This window comes from Sphaeramia orbicularis, chromosome 12, assembly GCF_902148855.1.
Source record: "Sphaeramia orbicularis chromosome 12, fSphaOr1.1, whole genome shotgun sequence".
Lineage (NCBI taxonomy): Eukaryota > Metazoa > Chordata > Actinopteri > Kurtiformes > Apogonidae > Sphaeramia > Sphaeramia orbicularis.
The window spans coordinates 34,153,736-34,173,470 of NC_043968.1; the positions used below are offsets into that span (position 1 = coordinate 34,153,736).

The 19,735-nt window shown below is 39.2% G+C and overlaps 1 protein-coding gene across 3 annotated transcripts in view; it reads left to right on the forward strand.

Annotated features, from left to right (window-relative positions):
* wnk1b (WNK lysine deficient protein kinase 1b) overlaps window positions 1-19,735 on the forward strand; it is a 122,390-nt gene that overhangs the window by 78,219 nt on the left and 24,436 nt on the right. The window contains exons 12-21 of one of the 3 annotated variants that reach the window (XM_030150377.1): window positions 1,289-1,597; window positions 4,128-5,564; window positions 8,846-8,938; window positions 12,354-12,431; window positions 16,115-16,393; window positions 17,381-17,439; window positions 17,533-17,683; window positions 17,868-17,984; window positions 18,625-18,735; window positions 19,653-19,704. In XM_030150377.1, the coding sequence (XP_030006237.1) occupies window positions 1,289-1,597; window positions 4,128-5,564; window positions 8,846-8,938; window positions 12,354-12,431; window positions 16,115-16,393; window positions 17,381-17,439; window positions 17,533-17,683; window positions 17,868-17,984; window positions 18,625-18,735; window positions 19,653-19,704 (2,686 nt within the window). Of the gene's footprint in view, window positions 1-1,288; window positions 1,598-4,127; window positions 5,565-8,845; window positions 8,939-12,353; window positions 12,432-13,901; window positions 13,980-16,114; window positions 16,394-17,380; window positions 17,440-17,532; window positions 17,684-17,867; window positions 17,985-18,624; window positions 18,736-19,652; window positions 19,705-19,735 lie in introns of all 3 variants that reach the window. The other 2 variants (XM_030150378.1, XM_030150379.1) reach the window with 2 other exon arrangements.

Consider the following 19,735-nt stretch of genomic DNA (forward strand, 5'->3'; position numbering starts at 1 on the left):
ACATACAATACTGTGAAAAAGACTTAGACTGCCTTTATCATTGTTGTTTTTCAGGGTTGTAATGGGTGTGTGTCTTTATTTCTAACAAGAAATATGCAGAAAACATGTGCACAGTATTGAAACACACACAAGATATCAGAACTAAACAGCTTCTGCAGGTAAAGTCAGTATTTAATGTGACCTCCATTTGGATTCAGTAAAAAAAAAACAACCAAAAAAAAACAAAAACAGAATTTTATAGAGGCTGTATGGGATCATCTGGATAGAGAAAAAGATAAAAGTCCATGAAAGCCTCAGGGACATTCTGAAGGTGTGTAATATAACACAAGATTATTTAAGAGAACACTCAGACAGTTGAAGATTTACTGAATCCAAATGGAGGTCACATTAAGTACTGACTTTACCTGCAGAGGTGGTTTAGTTAGGATTTTTTTTCTGTGTGTATAAAGCTGCACGCCCATAACCCTGCAAAAACAACAAAGCTAATATCTGAACTATGAAGTCTGAAGCTCCTCGCCTGCTGGAGGTCGACTCTTCATAATTACAGACTGATGAGGAGGCTCTCAGCTTAGACTTTTCCATCTGGTGACCTTTTGCTACAAATGTTCTTGTCCAGCTCACTGGGCCAGCCCTGATTTGTTGTTCAGCTGGATAATCAATGAGTTTATAGACTAACTGAATAACTAAAATGGTTTTCACATATTTTTAATTCTTTTCCTACACCACTGTCTCATTTCTTCGTAAATGTCATTTCTTGGAGCCATTGGATGATGTACAGACAGACTGTAATAACCATTCAGTTAAAATATGTAATCATATTTATTTAATTTGCTTTTGTTTTGCATTATTTTTGTCCTGATGTGCTTTCTGTTTTTCTGTGATTGTTTTGTTCATTTTAGTATTTTTTTAAAACATTTTTTTAATGTGTTTGTATTCTCTTGGTATGTTCTTTTATTTCCATATTTATAGCACAAAGTTGGTTACACATTAACTTTTGGAGGATTGTTATTCTTAGTAAGCCCGTTGCTCATTTTATGATGTTTTTAGTTTAAGTGTTATCAAGTGACTTGCAGCAATTTAATTTATTTAATTAATTGAATTATTGTTGTCTTTTTTTGCATTTGGTTTTTGGTTTCTTATCACAGTCCATGTATTTTTGCCCTGTTACGTTGTCAATTTGCTGTTTCTGTTTCCTGTATTTTAATCATTGTATAGTTTTGTGTTTTAAATTCTTTGTTTGTTTTTTATTTGTCCCTCCCTCCTCCATGACTCCCACCCCGGCCTACAGCCTGCGTTGCGCCGTCGTCGATGTCGTAGCATGTCTGTTTGTGTACCTCCTTCCTCCTACTCCTTTTCCCATGCTCCTCATCCTCTGGCCGTACCTCTAAAGAAGCCCTCCACCCCTCCTCCAGGCCTGTCCTCCTCCTCATCCTCCCACAGCACCTCCTCCCCCTGCATGCCTCTCGCAGCTGAGAGGGACACATTCGCTGGGCGCCTCTCCAAAGCCCTGGAGACGGTCCTACCCCTTCACTCTGCTCCGTCTGTGCCCAGGGCCAGGCAGCGGAGGGCCAGCCTACCTGCCCTGTCCTCCACCCCCGTAGGTTCACAGTCAAAACACCCAGAAGGCAGAGCGCTGGTGGAAACCAGAGGCAGATAGATGAGGAACACATCCACGTCTGAAAATGACATAATAAAACAGATCAACACACTTTTCATAAATACCATTAGTCCTGACCTTATGTAAATATAGGATCTTTTATTTAGTGCATGGAATACTAGAAATGAATTTTCTTGACTACTGACTATATTTAGTAAATACAGAAAAGCTCCACAGAATAATTTCTGTTAAAGCTAGAAACAGAGAATTTGCTGGATTTATGACAAAATTGTCACAAAATCTCAGTTTGGTTTAGTTATTTGCAGATGCATTTCTAATAATTTTATTCCACTCTAATTTAAAATTAAACTTTTTATAATGAACTTTTACCTTACATGAAACATTTGTACTTTTTTAAGCTTTGATACACATAAGAATGGATTTATTTTAAAATTTCACACATTTATATCAAATGTTTGTTGCCAATGATTCAGAACTTAATTTTTTTCCAATTATTTGTACTTTTATCCAGTGTAAATCTTATATATGTCAAATGAATGTTGCACTTTTAAGTATGTATCTTTCTGTTTTTTAGAAAGACATCATTTTGTCTTCAAATTACCTTTAATGTGAACTTGTACATGACAAGTGACTATGAATAGTATAAGAAAATAAACTTACTTAAAAATGTCACTGTATTTGTACTTGGTGTAACTACATAAGCGCAAATCCAGTAGAGGCGATATGTTTAAGTGTTTTACAGGAATTAAAAAAAATACCACTCTGGGCATTAATTATGTACTGGATAACACAGAAGGAATAAAAGGATTGGTAATAAAACAGAAAAATGAATTAAACACTTACATTCATTTTCCAGTCAAAGAAAGTAGTAATGAGAAAGTCAAATGACCAAAATGAACTTACATGGCAAAGTTTCTTTCGCACCATCTTTTACTCATATATACAAATATTCACATAGTGATAAAAACTCTAATCTCTAACACCATGAAAGCTCTGGCAAATATTAACATGGAGTTTTAAGTAGGTTGAGCAAATAGTCTGATTTGATAACTGATTGGACAATATAAAATCAGTTTGACTTTTGAAGTTGCATGAGTTTATAGACAAATACAAGAGTATTATAGTGAGTTTTCAGACACTGATGTGCTTCTGTCATTGTACTGTCCACCAGGTCTTCAGCTAAAACACAGAATGTTGGCCTTCACTCTTAGATCACCATGTGCATCTGCCCTCAAGAAAACTGGCCCTTATTCAGTCACTAACATGTAAGGGTTTATTGTCAAATGAGTACATAGTAGTACTGGTCATCGTAAAGTTACTGCAGCCAAATGTGGAAGAACAAGTGAGGAGAATTGAGATGGAGCTCAGTTTAATGCGCTCAGTGAATATTTACCAAAGGTAGTTAGTGTATTTGTAGTATGCATCTTCCACATTCAGCCATTTTCAAGTCAACTCCCATCACACCTATCTGGAATAATAATGAATTAGTCATATTACTATAAATAAATATATTATATTATATACAGCTCTGCCAAAAAAAAGGCCCCACCTGGACATAACTCAAATAGTTCAGATCCTTCTTTTGGATTATTACAGCACTGATTAATATGTTTCAGCTGCATCAAGTTCTTTAACTCTAACTGATGTAATGAGTAGCTCCTCATTTCTTAAACATCGATCAGTTTGATAGAGGACATAAAGATTGGACTGTGTTATGAAGGAAGAAGGTCATGTGGTCTAATGAGTCCAGACTGACCCTGTTCCAGAGTGATCAGCACATCAAGGTGGGAGTGGAAGAGGGTGAAGTGATTACCCATCATGCCTAGTGCCTACAGTACAAGCCTGTGGAGATAGTGTTATGATCAGGGGTTGATTCAGTTGGTCAGGTCTAGGTTCAGCAACATTATGTGTCCAAAAATGTACACACACACACACACACACACATATATATAAATACTTTAAGCTGCGTTCTTGCTTTTTATTTTTGTCATCAAAAAGTTTCAAGCTCTTACTAAGTAATTTGTCTGCACTTTGTGCTCAGAATGTGACATGAAGATGGTTTTCCTGAGTGCAGATGAGCCAGGAGATAATTGAGATCAGAGCCAGCATTTGGTCTTTGTTCTCTTTGTATTTAATACCCCTCTGTCTGTCTGTCTGTCTGTCTGTCTGTCTGTCTGTCTGTCTGTTCAGTGTCTCCTAATTTTACTGTCTTGTCTCTTTGTTTTCTATGTTCTCACTGAAGCAGTCTATTGCTGTCTGCCTGTTTCTCCAGCTTTTTGTCCTGAGATAACCTGTTTGCTCCATCTCATTACTTCATTACTTCTATAACTTGTCTTAACCACCTCATTTTGTTGTTTGTTTTGAAGGAGAATATGAGGCCCTTTTCTGTTACTGTTTTGAAATAATGCTCAGTGATGCCCTCTTTTCTGTCTCATATGGGCCTTTGCTGTGGTTCTTTCTCTCATTCTCTGAGTCTCATTCTCAAACTCATTATATCTCATTGTCGCAGCAGCATTCAATGCCACACCCCTACAGTGGAGGAACAAGCACAGGAGGAGCAGGAGGGAACATCCCCCTCTCAGCTCTCCCCGACCCACCGACTATTTTTTTCCCCTCCATCCCTGAGCGCCCAATTTCCTTCTCACCTCCTCCGACTGGCCCTCCGAAGGCCTACAACACCCAACGACGCAAGAGCACGTCCATTCTGGAGGCACATACCCGACACTTCCAGCCCGCCTACACCCGCTATGGCAGCAGCCTGCACCCATTCTCTGGCATGGAGGGGGTTGAGACCCCCTCTCTCTTCATGGTAAACCCTGGGTTTGCAGCCGCTGCTCAAAGACTTGGTGTCGGAGAGCCGTTACATCTCCCTGGACAATCTGATCCAAGTTTGTACGGTTTTAAAGACTTGAGAGCAGAGCATGAGGAAGCAGTGAGGAGGTTAAGTTTAAATCAAGCTGCCTTATTGGACCATTATGAAGCAATGGCATATGGAGGATACCCAATGACTGCACACCAACTCGGACACTTGAGTTTTCATCAGCAAAGGCAAGCAGCAGCAGCTGCAGCTAGTTTGGGCTTCGATCCTGGGCCACCACCTCAGCCGGGGTTCTTACACCCACACCTCATCCAAAGAATAAGTGCACACAGTCCCATTCCTCCACCCATACCTTCTATGGGTGTGTCCGCTGGTGGCTCCGTATCTGCATCATCTGACGGAGGCTATCCACCACAGCATGCATCCTCCTCCTCTTTCCCTATATCTGCACCTCCAGTAATGGCAGACCCTCCACCACCTACTGGAAGTGTGTTTGAGTTCCATTTAGCTGCAGCGGCTGCAGCTGCGGCGGCTGCTGCTGGTGACCCCAGTCTCTTGGCATCCAGACTCTATCGAGCCAGGAGGAGCTCCATGGATCTCCCTCTAGAAGACAACCCGAGTACGGGGTCAGGGGGTTCGGGCTCATACAGCCGTCTGCAGCCAGTGACAGAAGAACTGTACTCCTATGTCAGTCCTGAGCTCCCATTACCTCCAGGAAGTCTTCTCCTTCACCATGCAAATGTAACAGTAAAAGACAGAAGCCCAGAACCCTCCAGTGACTCACTGGCCTCCTCTGATGCAGGGGAGTTTCAGTCGCCTCCTCCACCTCCACTTGTCCCTCCATTTGACTTCTCAGCGGCTCAGTCCATCCCTCAGTCGTCCTCTGCTGCTCTCTATGATTCATCAGGGGGAGTGCTCTCCATCGATCTGCAGGGACATCCGCCCTCCATGCAGGGCTTCCTCCCTCCCACTCCATCCTCTGAACTCCCACACGGAGGAACGTCATCCACTCAGCTGGAGTCTCTGATGCAGAGTGCCTGGGCCCGGCATGGAGGGGTGGTGCCCGCCCAGCCTGATATGACATACCATGAGTCATTGCTGGCCATGCAGGCCAATAACCCCTCTCTGGTACTGAGTTTAGACCTTAAAACAGCCCTAATGCCCTGGGTCAAATACTTGTTGAAAGTAAACAAAATGATTTTTTAAAATTAAACAATATAGTGGATTGCATTTGCCATATATATTATTTTGAATTACAGAATAACATATACTGCATTTGCTGTATTATGTTTTTCTGTAACTCAAAATCATCCCATAGATAGAGGGTTGTATGCATCTTGCAGTCGACCTCTGAAAAACAAGTTTTTAGTGGAGGCTCATATAGTCCTTCACTTGTCTGTAACAACAAAACAACAACCCTCTTGTTGAAGTGAATCACATATTCAGCCAACTACAAAGAACCCTTTTATTAAAGTAGCTCAACTCACTTAAAAGTAATTTGACCCAGGGTCACTTATCCCCTTTTACTGTTGTTTTTTTACCCTACCATCCCAGGAGCACCAGCTGCTTATTTTATATCATGTAGTCTTTGGTTGTGATTTTAACCTCCTCCAGTCATATCACCATTGCAGAGGGAGTCTCATGGTCTGCCTTCATAATGTCTGACATTATTCATCTCTTGACAACATCTGACCACAGGGACAAACAGCAGGAAGCATGTTAATGCAGAGCATGATGCTAGTGACACCCAGAGTACATCTGTGTATGACTGAGGTCACATATGATGTGTATTTAATCAAAATGGAAGAATATTTACTTCACACTCAATATTGTTCCTTTCTAAGTTTGGAAAAACATGTAAAAGAAAGTAAGGCTTTACTTTTAGTCAACTGGAGCAGCATTCAGAAGGCAGTCTGAGACAAACTCTTCATAAATTCTCTGTAAGCAAGCAGTCTAATGCCCCCTCCTTTTGACTTTATGTTGTGAATTTGATTTATTTGTCATTATCAGTAAGTACTATTTTGTTTGTATGTTCATATATGGCTGTATATGAGAAATATGTGTTTGTGCAGGTATACCATATGCGCGGTATACCTGAAATTTAACTCATACAAATTCAAGGTCCATTTGTTCCTCTTATCACCTTAATACTTCAACAAAAACTGAACTAAAGTGAAGATATAACACTGCCCTTCACACATCTACAGATTAAATGTAAATGTAAACTGCAAATCACTATCTGTGAAATCAATGAAGTAAAATAAAACTGAGACTTTGTCAATTTGTATGAACAAATGCATAGAAACATACAACAAAACCAAGGGGGCTTGGACAGATGTAGCATTGTAACTGTGCCTATAGACATTTCATTTGTTACTTTTGATTGTTGCTCTTGTTTTGTGTCTTGCTAAAGAGCTCAGGTTAAACTCAGTTTTTTAGTTGGGCGAATTATGCTGGACTGAAATCAGACTGGAAACCATCTTTTTACTCACAGTTCAAAGGTCAAAGTTGAAATAAACCCATAGAGCACTCACGTTACCTTCATTGTTTATTTTAAGCCACATGATCACTGACCCTTGTCTTTTTTCTTTAATCTGTGCCTTTTTTATTTATTATGTCTGATCCCTCTACACATTTTCTTTCTTACATCTGTGCTGTGAGATTTAGTGTTTTGTTCATGTGACTGAATATGTGAGCTGAAGGTAGGAAAAGGTAGGAAGTACTGTGTCTAATGTAGCTCTTCTTGTGTAAGATCCCACATAAGTCTGTGAAGGAAAGCTTTGTGATACCTAGTGATCATATAGTCTTCTGAAGATACACTGACGGACACAGCACTATTAGACATACAGCGATCAACAAATTCAAAGTCAAATCAGAATTCAGAGTAATCACACTTTGCATAAAGGCTTTTAAGAGTATCATTTTTATTTCATCCTGTCTAAACGATTATTTGGAAGAGCATAACTCAAAGTAGGGCTGGACTTTTCCCAAATTAATTTGATTAATTATGGATTTTTCTTCTGAAAATGCCTAAATTGCAAAATCAAGATTCTTTCTTTGGAGTTTTCTTGCTAAAAAAAATCCAAAATGCAACCTGTTTGAGGCTAATGACGTTCATTTTGTCTACTGTTAACGTAATTATACTTTTCTTTTTTCTTTTTTTTCCTTTTGTTCAGACAAGGTATAGTTTTTAGGTGTTACCTGCTTGACAGTTTTGACTATGACTCCAGTCTTCCTCAGAAGCGTCATCTGACGTGCTGCTGACATGTCATTTATCAGCTGGTCGGCTCGACGGACCAATCAGAGCCCATCGAGCCGACTGCACCTCCCCCGCCTTGGGTGGTCTCTGGAGGAGGGAATCCCAGGTGTGCGAAAGGTGTGTGATTGGTCCGTCGAGCCGACCAGCTGATAAATGACACATCAGCAGCACGTCAGATGACACTTCTGAGGAAGACTGGAGTCACAGTCGAAACTGTCAAGCAGGTAACATCTAAAAACTATACCTTGTCTGAAGAAAAGAAAAAAAAGAAAAGTATAATTGCCACCTGTTTGCCTCTTGTAATATATTACTATTTACATTATATATTTATAATATTATTTCACCAGTTATATATTCCATACAATTTTTGTAAAGAATGTATTTTTGAATCATGTTTTGTATTCAGTTCATGTAGCCAGAAAACAATCAGTTAAAATCATAAATCATCCATAACATTGAAAAAACATCAAGATTTAATATTTCGTCCATACTGTCCAGCTATAACTATAAGACAGTACAATATTCAGCTTAGGAATCAGTCACAACATACATCAAATAATAATAATATATTAGGAACTGAGGAAAATGGAGTAAATGGTTTGTAATTTAAGGTAATCATTTTAGGTTTAGTATTTTGGTTTAATATATGAGTTTGTTTTGTGTTTTTTGGTCAGTATTTCAGCTGCTACTGTGCTTTATTCACTGTATAACATCCACTTATTATCACCAATCAAATGAGGTCTGACCTGCATGACAAACCCTGCTCTCACTCCCTGCCTAACCCCAGTACTGTGGCTGTAAACGCTACAGTACACGCTGTCTCTGTGTGTATATGCATACAGTAGGTAGTAGTGTGCATATATCTGTTGCCGGATTGATTGTTGTATGTTGTGTTGTTTTTGTGCATGGGTGCAAACACAAGAAGTAAATCGCTACTAAAATAATTCAGTAGAGAACAGCAGAAATACTTTGTGTTTGCACTCATGCTCAGTTTTTTTATGTAAACACTTCAAACATATTCTAATTGTTTTTTTTTTTATCCTTCTCTCCCTGTTGCCACTTTTTCACCTACTTCCTCTGTCCTGTTATATTCCACAACATTGCATCTCTTCTTCTCTGTCCATCTTCGATTTCCTCATCTGTTTCTAAGAAGCAGGTTCAAACTCCGGGACCCCAGCCCACGTCCGGACCCCCGCTGGTCTCTGCTACTGCCCAGGCAATTCCACCCGGGACGTCCCAGCAGGTAGGAGCATTAAGGAAGAGAACATTGAATAACCAAACCAAGAAATTAATACGTCAAAAATGTCTGGGTTATACAAGTCCGCTTGTGCCTTAGGACTACACGTCTACTCAGCAGGGTTCCCACAGAGTCTTAAAAAGCCTTAAAGGTCTTGAATTTACTAATCTGCATTTAATACCTTAAAAAAGTCTTTAAAAGGTATTACATTTGATATTATAGGTCTTAAGTTATGTTGCCATAAACTTGTTAGGAACCAATTATCTCTAACTTTGCAGCCCCTTGTGAGAATGATCACAAGGTGGAGGCTTTAAAATTTAATGTTTTCTGCCTCTCCCTGTACCTTACAGTTTATAGTTTTATTATGTCTTTGATCAGTGTTATGTATGTGCAAAGTAAATCAATAAATAAATCACAGAACATTCATATGTGCAGCTGTTTGTTGCCAGAGAAAGCTGACTTTAGGAACTTTAAGGGGCACCTCACAAGCAAAAAGTAAGCATGGGGAAGTGCAAATTTAATAATAATGCTTGGTTGGAGAAAAGATCATTCTCTACCTTGTTACGACCTGGCCTGGGGGTTAACCAGGACTCCCAACTCCCACGCACAAACGCCAGACCAAAAAAAACTATATTCCAAGTGTTTATTCTTAAAAACAACTCAAGGAGGGTTAGGGGAGGGCTCAGCTAAAACAACAAACAAAAAAGTCTTCTTCAAAGTTAAACCTAAATTTTCTGTCCCAAAATAAATTAGAGGAATAAAATACAATAAAGTAACCTGAAATCCCTAAACCAAAAACAGGAGAAAAGTTGAAAACAAAAGAGCTGCCCTCCCCTACCAGAAACTTGGACTGATTCACAAAAAAAAAAAAAAAAAAAAATTTACAACTAGAAAAGCACTTGGAGAGTGCAGACCTCCGCCAAGGCAGATCAGTGTCACCCCCCCCAATACCACCAAAATTTAATCATTTGTTCTTTGTGCCGGTATCAACATTTCCTGAAAATTTCATCCAAATCCGTCCATAACTTTTTGAGATATCTTGCTAAAAGACAGACGAACAAACAAACAAGTAGACAGACAGACAGACAAACCCCGATGACAACATAACCTCCACCATTACACTTGGCGGAGGTAACTATATACAAATTAGAAGCTATCACAGACACAATCAAACACACGATGACTGGCAACTAAACACACACAGGATCTCTTGTTGGGAGCTGGCAGAGAGCAAAGAGAGAGCGAGTTGTGGGATCCAGGGCCATTTTTAAATGTCAGTCTAATTGGCTCCACCAATCAGCAGCTTCCTCCTGCAAGGGAAACAAAGAAACACAAAAGGCCCAGCACCCCTACAGGACTGGGGGGAAAACACACGCTATAATAGAAAACACATACACTACAAACAAAAAATTAAGGATATTTTTAATTTTGGGGCTGTTTTTTCAGCTGGGATTCTTGCACAGTGCTTTTTACTTTAGTGAGTGTGTACTGAATTGAAATACATTTTTTTAATGACCAGACATAGTTTTATTTACAAATGGCAAAAATGACAAAAAAAAAGACAAAAAAAAAAAAAGAAATATCCTTAACTTTTTAAAAATGACAAAAAAAAAGACAAAAAAAAAAAAAGAAATATCCTTAACTTTTTGTTTGTAGTATACATATAAACCAGTGGCGATTTCTCATAGACTGCAAGATATGAAAAATATAAATATGTACGGTTGTGTTGACATTTTATTGACTACAAATGTGTTAGAACACGTTCATCTCAAAGACAACTTCGTTCAGAATCAGCTTTATCACAGATCAATGGACTCAATGTTGTTCACTTCTCATACATTCCCGTTTCATCCCTGCGCTGTTTTCTCATACGATCTCTGCTCACTGCATTTGCCCATAGACGCTCAGCGTCCATGCACTTCAATGGGACTGAGTGGAACAGTTTTTTTCATTGCCTCAAAACTGGACGGTAATTGGAAAAATGCCACGATGTTGTCCCGCACCTGGATGCCCGGCGTCTCTGGGAGTGAATGGAGCTGTGGGCGGAGCTCGGCCGGGCTGGATGCCAGGATTTCATGTGCTGATTGGAGGATCAGTCGAAAGGCTGAATCCTGTTTTATTGACAGCTAGTTTGAGATCTACTCCTTCACTTGGCAGAGTTCAGTTTAATACCGTCGCACATTCTGCTGTGAAATCAGAGAGAAACCACTACGAAATTACTTGTTCATTTCTTGCACTGTAAATAAAAACACACTCACTGTACTTCCGTGTTTCAATTTAACATAATTTCAACATTTTCTTGTTTATTTGGTACGATACGACCATTTTCTTAAAAAGGAATGGAGGGCCGAATTTATGTTTAAATAACTTGATTTTTTTTTTTATGATATAAGCCGACAATGAGCTTCCCCTCTCTGAAAGATGAGCAGCCGCCACTGATTTATAAATGAATTATGACAAATTATGACCCTGGGTCATAACAACCTGGTGGACACGAGTGGAGAGGAACCTGTTTGAGGTTTGCTGCACCTTGTCCAAGAAATCAGTTCAGCTTGGAGCAATGGGAATCAAGCTGTAGAGTAAATAAATATATTTTCCAACATTCTAGGAGTCATGAATTTTTGCCAGTATAGCCGTGAAATAGGCTGTGAAAGGGGCATTGAATTCTGTTCTAAGTAGTCATAAAAAGGTTAAATTTAACTTGTATAAACCTGTATAAACCCTGACTCAGGCATATCAGTGGAACTCCATTTTACATCAGTTTTCACCCTGTAATGCTGCATCCTCTTTATATCTGAACTCCATGAAGCTAAAATACTAAAATATCTCTGTATTTTGTGCTTAATCAGTAATAACTCCTAAATCGGCATCCTCTTTGAAGTTTTTGCCATTGCTTCAAGGTAACCACTCCCACAGAGCTGGCTCTTAGCCCACAGTAATATTCCAGTCTTTTTGAACACGGGTGTTTGCCCCCAGTGCAAAGCAATTTCTATGAACTAATTGCAGCTTTAAACTGATTTGATTGAGCATAAAATTGGATGGTAATAAGAGATTCCAAGAGAATGAACGCACATTTTGTTCTTGTTTTTAAAGTTGTAAAAGGTCGCTTTTATAGTCTAAATATTTACCAGACAGCCGCAGTTCAAGGTTTTATATTTTGATCTCATTTGTGACTGAGGTTTTGTGATAATTTAACATTTTGCTGCAGTGTTTTCGATTCGGCTGGAATTAATCAGAATCTGTTTCAGTGTTATTTGAGGAAAAAAGTATTTAATGTAGAAAGATGATGTAGATTTATGCATTAGATCATTCAGGTTTTCTGTGGAAACTACCCAAGTCGAAAAACTATCACATCTATAAACATATACTGATGCCCATGTTGGTTTGTCTCAGTGTTTTCTCTGTTTCGTTCTGTGTTCAGGTCATTTCTTCCAGTCAGTCGAGCAGCACATCAATCCAGAGCCCCACACACACATCTCTGCCCCAGGCACCTACACAGGTACAGTTCCCCTCAAAATGAATGATGTAAAACAATCTATCCAACACAGTACTCAGACTTAAATATATTTGCATTCATCACCTTCAACACACAGTACTTTCTTATACAACACTGTGCAGAAGTCTTAGGCCACCCTTTCCTATGATGTTACTATTTATCTACTTCCCAGTCTCTTTATTAAAATACAACAAAAAATAGATGGTAATATCGTGCACAGCATTGAAAACTCACCGAAAATATGAACTACACAACTTGTATAAGAAACAGACAGTATTTAGTGTGATCTTTGTTCTCATGACAACAGGTTCCCAAAACAATACGAAACATTGGAGATGTGTTGAATGAAACCTGGTGTAAAACACTAGAACAGGGGTGTCAAACTCATTTTAGTTCAGGAGCCACATTCAGCCCAATTGAATCTCCAGTGGGCTAGACAAGTAAAATAATAAGTGAAAAAAGTAAAATTCTATTATGATCAGGTTTACATCTACAAAGTTTCCTTAAAAATCTGAATAATATGAACAACTTGAATTGTCTTAAGAAAAATGAGTGCAATTTTAACACTATTATCCCTCAGTTTATCAGTTTATCTTTTACACATGTGCATTACAATCGCACAAAACATTTAGTAACAGGCAGAATATTGGTAAAATTGCATTTACTTTTCTTAAGACATTTCTGTTTGCTCATATTTGTTCAGGTTATTCACATTTTTTGTTAACATACAGTTTGGTAATGTAAACATGTTCATGTAATTTTACTTCTTTACACCAAAAAAAACAAAGAGAAAATTCAGGGTTGTCATTATTCATAGGTTATAATAATAATATTTTACTGGTCTGACAAACTTAAAATCTAATTGGACTGTATGTGTCTGTATGTGGAACCTGAATTAAAATGATTTTGACACCATTGATTGTTAACATCTTCAGTGTAATTTTTGCAATTTTTCACAAATTCATCCCACGGGCCGGATTGGACCCTTTGGCGGGCCGGATTTGGCCCCCGGGCCGCATGTTTGTCACCTGTGCACTAGAAGATTGGTTCAGTAATTAAGAAGAAGACATTGATAATTCACTTCTCAAGTTGTTTTTAATGCTATCGTATGTTGTTACAGAGATTGGGAAATGCATTTATAATAAATAATATATCATTCTAATCTTGCTAAAACAACAAACCTACTAGTTGCCTTCATCTTTTGCATAGTACTGCACATATCAGTAAGTAGCCACACTATATCGGTGCTTAATTCATAGCTGAAACAAGTTATTTCCATCTTTGCGACATGTTGCCCTTGACTTTATACTTGTCTTTTGTCCATTCAGTCTCTTTTCTTCTGCTTTTCTCTCTGTTTTCTGCATGGCTCATCGGCATGCTGCCTGTGATTATCACCGGGTTTGCTTTGTCGTCTGTTTGTTTGCATGTTTGTGTACCCCGTCACGTACTGGTTGGTTCTGTGTGTGTGTTTAGTTCTGTGATCTCAGTCCGTTTCCTAGTATCGAACACCTTTTCCTTCTGTACCAAGCTGCTCAGCTAGCTCTGGTTCAGGTATTTCATGTCTGCTGATGTATGTATGTTCATGCATCTGTACATATTTACTCTTAATATGTGAGTATTGGATTATGTGTCCTTCAATGTGTGATTGTATAGTATAGAGAGATGAAGTCCTGCTGCTGCTGCGGTTGGACCATGGAACCTATATTTGGGGAAAAAATGGTGTTGCCTAAAAATTCATTGCTAAATTTACACCATTTACACATATGCTGTTTGTCAGTTTAAAGGATTATTTTTTGTCAGTTTAAGCTAATCAGTAAAGCTGATTTATTAGACTGTAAATATATGTAAAAAAAAAAAAAAAAAAAAACTATACACCTTAAAGTTGTGGGGTAAATGTCATGATAACTTTCTCTCTCCATGATCTGATCTGAGTGGCTGATGGTATCTCTGCATCACCAGTCTATAGTTGATATCACCATGTTTTTTATTGCAACAAGTGATGCAGTCCACTAAGCTGTTTCACCCTAAACTAAATGTTACTTTACTGTCTTTACCTCAAACTGCCACTTTCCTGATTTGTAGAATTATGTTGTAAACTTCCCAACATCATATGTGCGAATGATACAGTTCCAACAGACACAAAAAGTATTTACCATACTTTCTGGGCTATAAGCCGCACCTGACTATAAGCCACACCCACCAAATTTTAAAAGAAAAAAATATTTGTACATATATAGGCCGCACCTGACCATAAGCCGCAAGTGTCCACATTGTAACATGAGATATTTACACAGAAAGATGGGAAACAGAAAGATTATTTAAATATTTATTTACGAACCTTAACTGCTTTTTTCCAAACAGTGCTTGTAACAAGGCAGTAAAACAGCAGTAACACAGCTGGTTAAAAAACCCAGAAAAGTCATTGATCGCTATCTTTATCTTCCTTCTGTGCATTGAAAACACTGCAGTCGCCTTCTTCAGTGTCGGAGTTGAACAGCCTCAGAAAGGCTCCGTCTCACACCTTCTCAGCGTCTCTTCTGTTGACACTTCCATGCAGCAGCTCTATTTCCTTCTTGGATGGCCAGATCGATTGCTTTTAACTTAAAAGCTGCATCATATGCATTTCTTCGTGTGTTTTCCATGATGAGGGTTTCTGCATGACACGCAAAATGATTGTTAAAGGTTAAGCTTAAAACTTCTCCTCTTCGCATCACCTCTTCCACCTGTCTGTCTCACTTTTGCGCTTCCTGCTAGAGCGCCCCCTATACTTGATCCGCATCGTTGTATAAGCCGCAAGGTTCAAAGTGTGAGAAAAAAGTAGCGGCTTATAGTCTGGAAAGTACCGTATCTCTCACCGTCGACCCCTATGCATATTTTTTTTTCCCAAATTAGATCCCATAGGACACACTAGAAGGGGCAGGACCTCATCTGTCTATACTCTGTGTGTGTCTTAGAGGTGAATCTGTCATGATCTGGACAGAAGATGTCCTGTGACCCTCTGGTCGATGTGCTTTTTGATAAACTTTAGCTCGTGTTGTATTCCTCTGTAGTGTTAAACCGTTGCTCTCTCTAACCATCTTTCTAAAAGCATGGTTGTAAATACATGAGCTTTTTGTTGGAAATGAAGATGGGTACTCAGAGTGTATGGCCCATCTATCTACATTGTGTAATTTGCTTGGTTTCCATCCACAATAAGCTTTAATCATCTGTACAGAGTTGTACTAAATGGTTGCATGATGTGTTGTTTTGTTGGACAGGTGTGTTTTCACATGATTGTCCTGTCACACAGTTGTGTATTTTGTCACTAATGGACTTCACCTGCGTCTGTGTTGTCTGGTCTGGTTTATTAAGTAGTGGTAGTAGTAGTGGGTCAGTGAACTATGGATGTGTCATTCTGTTGCTGACGTCTTTATTTAAACATGATTTATCATGAAGACAAATAAAGACTCATAAGTTCAAGTTACATTTTGCTCATAAACCCCAGCTTTCATTGTCCCATTACCACAGTGTTTGGCATTAGACTCGCTGGTCTGTGGACGTCCGTCACAGTTGATCTCTAGCCTGGTTTCTGTCCACTTCTTTTTTTCCACTTTTCCTCCCACCTGTCCTCTGCCTCATCAAACTTTGCCTTTTTCCCTCTTTTTCTTCTTCCCCCTCTTCTTCTCGGTCCTGCCTTCTCGACTCAGCCCAGTGTAGCGCCTTCTACTTCTTCCGTTTCCTTGGTGACCCTCTCTTCTCCGTCATCATCCCTTCCTGTTACCATGCCGACAGTGGTTGTGGCATCCCCTCCCTCTCCTCTGCCACTTGCTGTCGGGGCAGGGCCCACTATTGTTTCCCCTCCTCCTCCTCTTCCTCCTCCTCCTCCTCGTGTGCCCTCACCTGTGCCTCAGCCTTTGGCCACCGTGGTGCCAATCATCAGTGTAGTCACCGCCCCGACCGATACGCCCATGGAAGCCCCTCCCCAGGTACTGGTGTCGGACAGTCCAGCCCACCACGTGGACGTCATATCCATAATCTGTCATATTTAATGAAGCTGACTCTGTTGGCTCCTGTTAAAAGTCAGTCAGTCACTGGGTCTTTGAATTGGTCAGTGTTTGCATTGAATTCCTACTTGTTGAGTTAGAAGGAAAAGGGGTGAGTGTGAAGATTTTTTTATGGGTAACTCTGGTGACTAGCTACGCTTCAACGTTAAGAGCGAGGTTATTGTAATTAGTATTGATTCATATTTACAGTTGAAGTGATACTTTGAAATTGTGTGGCAAAAATTTAAAAAGAAATACTCACTTCTGGGATGAGTGATGGCAAGATTTCAGAGAATAGTCTATATTCTTTTTTTTTTTTTTAAGTGGTTTATTTCCTTAGTTTGAGTGTGTCAATACTGATTTAAGGAAGATGGTTAAGTAGTTATCATAGGAAAAGATTTAAGGGTTGTCTGATTTGTCTATCTGAACCAGTGAAAGATTTAAGTATCTATAAAAACTACAAACCTCAGCCAGTCACTCTCTGTAGTCTAGTTTTTTTTTTTTTGGTCAAGTACACAAGTTGCCCTAGTTTTTATGTCTATGAAATAGCTGATGATTGATAGTTCATAAAAGACAGAAGAACTGTATGTGTTATTGGAAGCCTGACAGATATAGTTCAAGTATTCTTTTGTGTGTAGTGTAGCATGTATTGTTATGTAAAGTATGTCATAGTAGTTTTTGTTTTATTACTGTTTTTTATTTTTAGTCCCAATCCTGATGTTCTTTTTCTCAGGACTTTTCTGTAAGTTTAGTTTAGTTTAGTTTTTCTCCTACTGCTTTCACTCTTTGCTTATATTCCATCCTATCCTTCTACTTTTTCTTCCCGTGAAATTTCCTTGGTGTTTGTGCGATTGTTGCATTGAAGTTGACCGTAGGGTTGCGTCTGTATTTTCATGTACATCCGTGTGTGTGTGTGTTTCTGCTCCTCAGCCTCCAGACTCATCCCAATCTCAACTACAACCTCCTCAACTCCAGTCATCCATTGAAAGGTAACGCATCAACACACAGACAACCATTCTTGATTGCATTTGATGTTGTTCCTTATTTTGTGTCGATATCCTTTCTCTTTTTCTGTAATTCAGTGGCCACTCTGAGGCTTCAGGTCTGAGTGACGGCAACGACGGAGGAGGTGGTCGCCATGAAGGCCGATCCACAAAGCGACACCAGAGGCGGTCTGTGAGAAGCCGATCGCGCCATGAAAAGATCTCCAAGGCGAAGCTTAATGTTCTGAGTGTAAGAACACCTTTCACAAATCCTATAAAGTTATGATTGAACAATAAATCCTCTGTGCTCAGTGTTAGTATTTTATGAACCATAAGGAACTGCAGAGCTGTAATAAAAGTAATCATAGCTCTCTCGTCCAGAAACTCCTGTTTCCTTCTTTCTTTCTAATTGTTTCCTGTGTATGTGTTTGTAGATCTCTAATCGGGGAGACAGGGTTGCAGAGTGTCAGCTGGAGACTCACAACAGGAAGATGGTGACCTTTAGATTTGACCTGGATGGCGATAACCCTGAGGAGATAGCACAGATCATGGTACACAGTCGTCTCTACTTTGACTACTTTAGCTCCAAACCTTTTCCTCTGGAATGTTGGAATATGTTTTATACTAGTGTATTGAGCCATGGGGAACCATGGGTTATATTAATACCAATACCTAGGGACTGAAGTTAGTAAATGCATCGTTCCTGTTTTTAACTTAATTTCCCGTTAATTTCCCATAATTTCACTAAACTTCCTGTCAACCGAGCAATGTGATTGTAAGGCTGTTGTATTCCAAAATGACTAATATCTCCCAAAATATTGCTCATATCAACTTGGTGAGATATTTAATGTGGCGATGGGACTATTCTTCAACTGTAGGCACCAAACTGGCCAGTAAAAATGTCTACATTTGTCAGAATTGGGCTGATACACACACAGAGATACTCTGAGCCCTTCCAATATTATGATATAGATACCAGAGCTACTGCTATTTACTCTATGTCATCCTCAACCGTTAACGCAGACATAATTGCAGTGATGTCCTTGTGTTTTTGGACTCATCACCAGGTTCCCACGCAACACAGAGTTATTCATCTGTGGCTACACATCCTATCACTTTTTAGTGGAACTCTGTCCTTGTTTTTTTTCCATCCCACACTCTTCTACATTTGTGTTGTTGTTACCTGTTCAGGTCCAAAGTGAGTTTATCCTGGAGAGTGAGAGGGAGTCGTTCATCGAGCAGGTCAGAGAGGTGATAGAGAACGCTGATGAGAAGGGTCTGGAGAGAGACACAAACAGCCAGGTAAACTGCACAATTATTGTTTTTTATGCACCAGTATCATAAGATTAACTTCATTACTTCCTAAATGTATATGTAATTATGTAATAAATTAAACTATTTAATGCTACAGATGCTAAATTAAGAGGAAATTGTTCATTTGAATACAGGACATACAGTAGATACGATGCAAACATACTTTGATATTAGGAATAAATGGCATATTATTAATTATAAAACTTTTTCAGTCTCAGGAATGTAGATTATTTTATTGGTACTGCCCTGGAACAGTTTCCCCAGTCAACAATCCAAACAAAATCACCACAATGTCACAAAAATAATACTGAAACAGGGGATTAAAACTGATCCATAAACATCAGGGATCATACAGGGGTTGGACAAAATAATGGAAACACCTTAAAAATCAACAAAATATAATTTAATATGATGTAGGTCCGCCTTTTGCGGCAATTACAGCCTCAATTCTCCAAGGTATTGATTCATACAACTTGTGAATTGTTTCCAAAGGAATTTTAAGCCATTCTTCAGTTAGAATACCCTCCAACTCTTTTAGAGACGATGGCGGTGGAAATCGACGTCTTACTTGAATCTCTAAAACTGACCATAAATGCTCAATAATGTTGAGGTCTGGGGACTGTGTCGGCCATACGAGATGCTCAACTTCATTAGAATGTTCCTCATGCCATTCTTTAACAATTCTAGCTGTATGGATTGGGGCATTATCATCTTGAGGTGAAGGTGTTTCCATTATTTTGTCCAACCCCTGTAGATAACCAGGTAACCAGGTGGTACTGCACCTTATTACAAAAACAGTGGAATGTTAAGGTGAATTTGCGGCAATAGTCTACAAAGGGCTAAGATGTGAATCGTCTGGAGATTTGCTTCTTTCGTCCTGTTTGATAATGTGTGATGGTTTTCAGATGGCGGGCGGCATGGAGCAGCAGATTCCTGCCATATCTGTCCCCATGCCAGGTAAAAACATTCACACGTATGACTTCCTTCT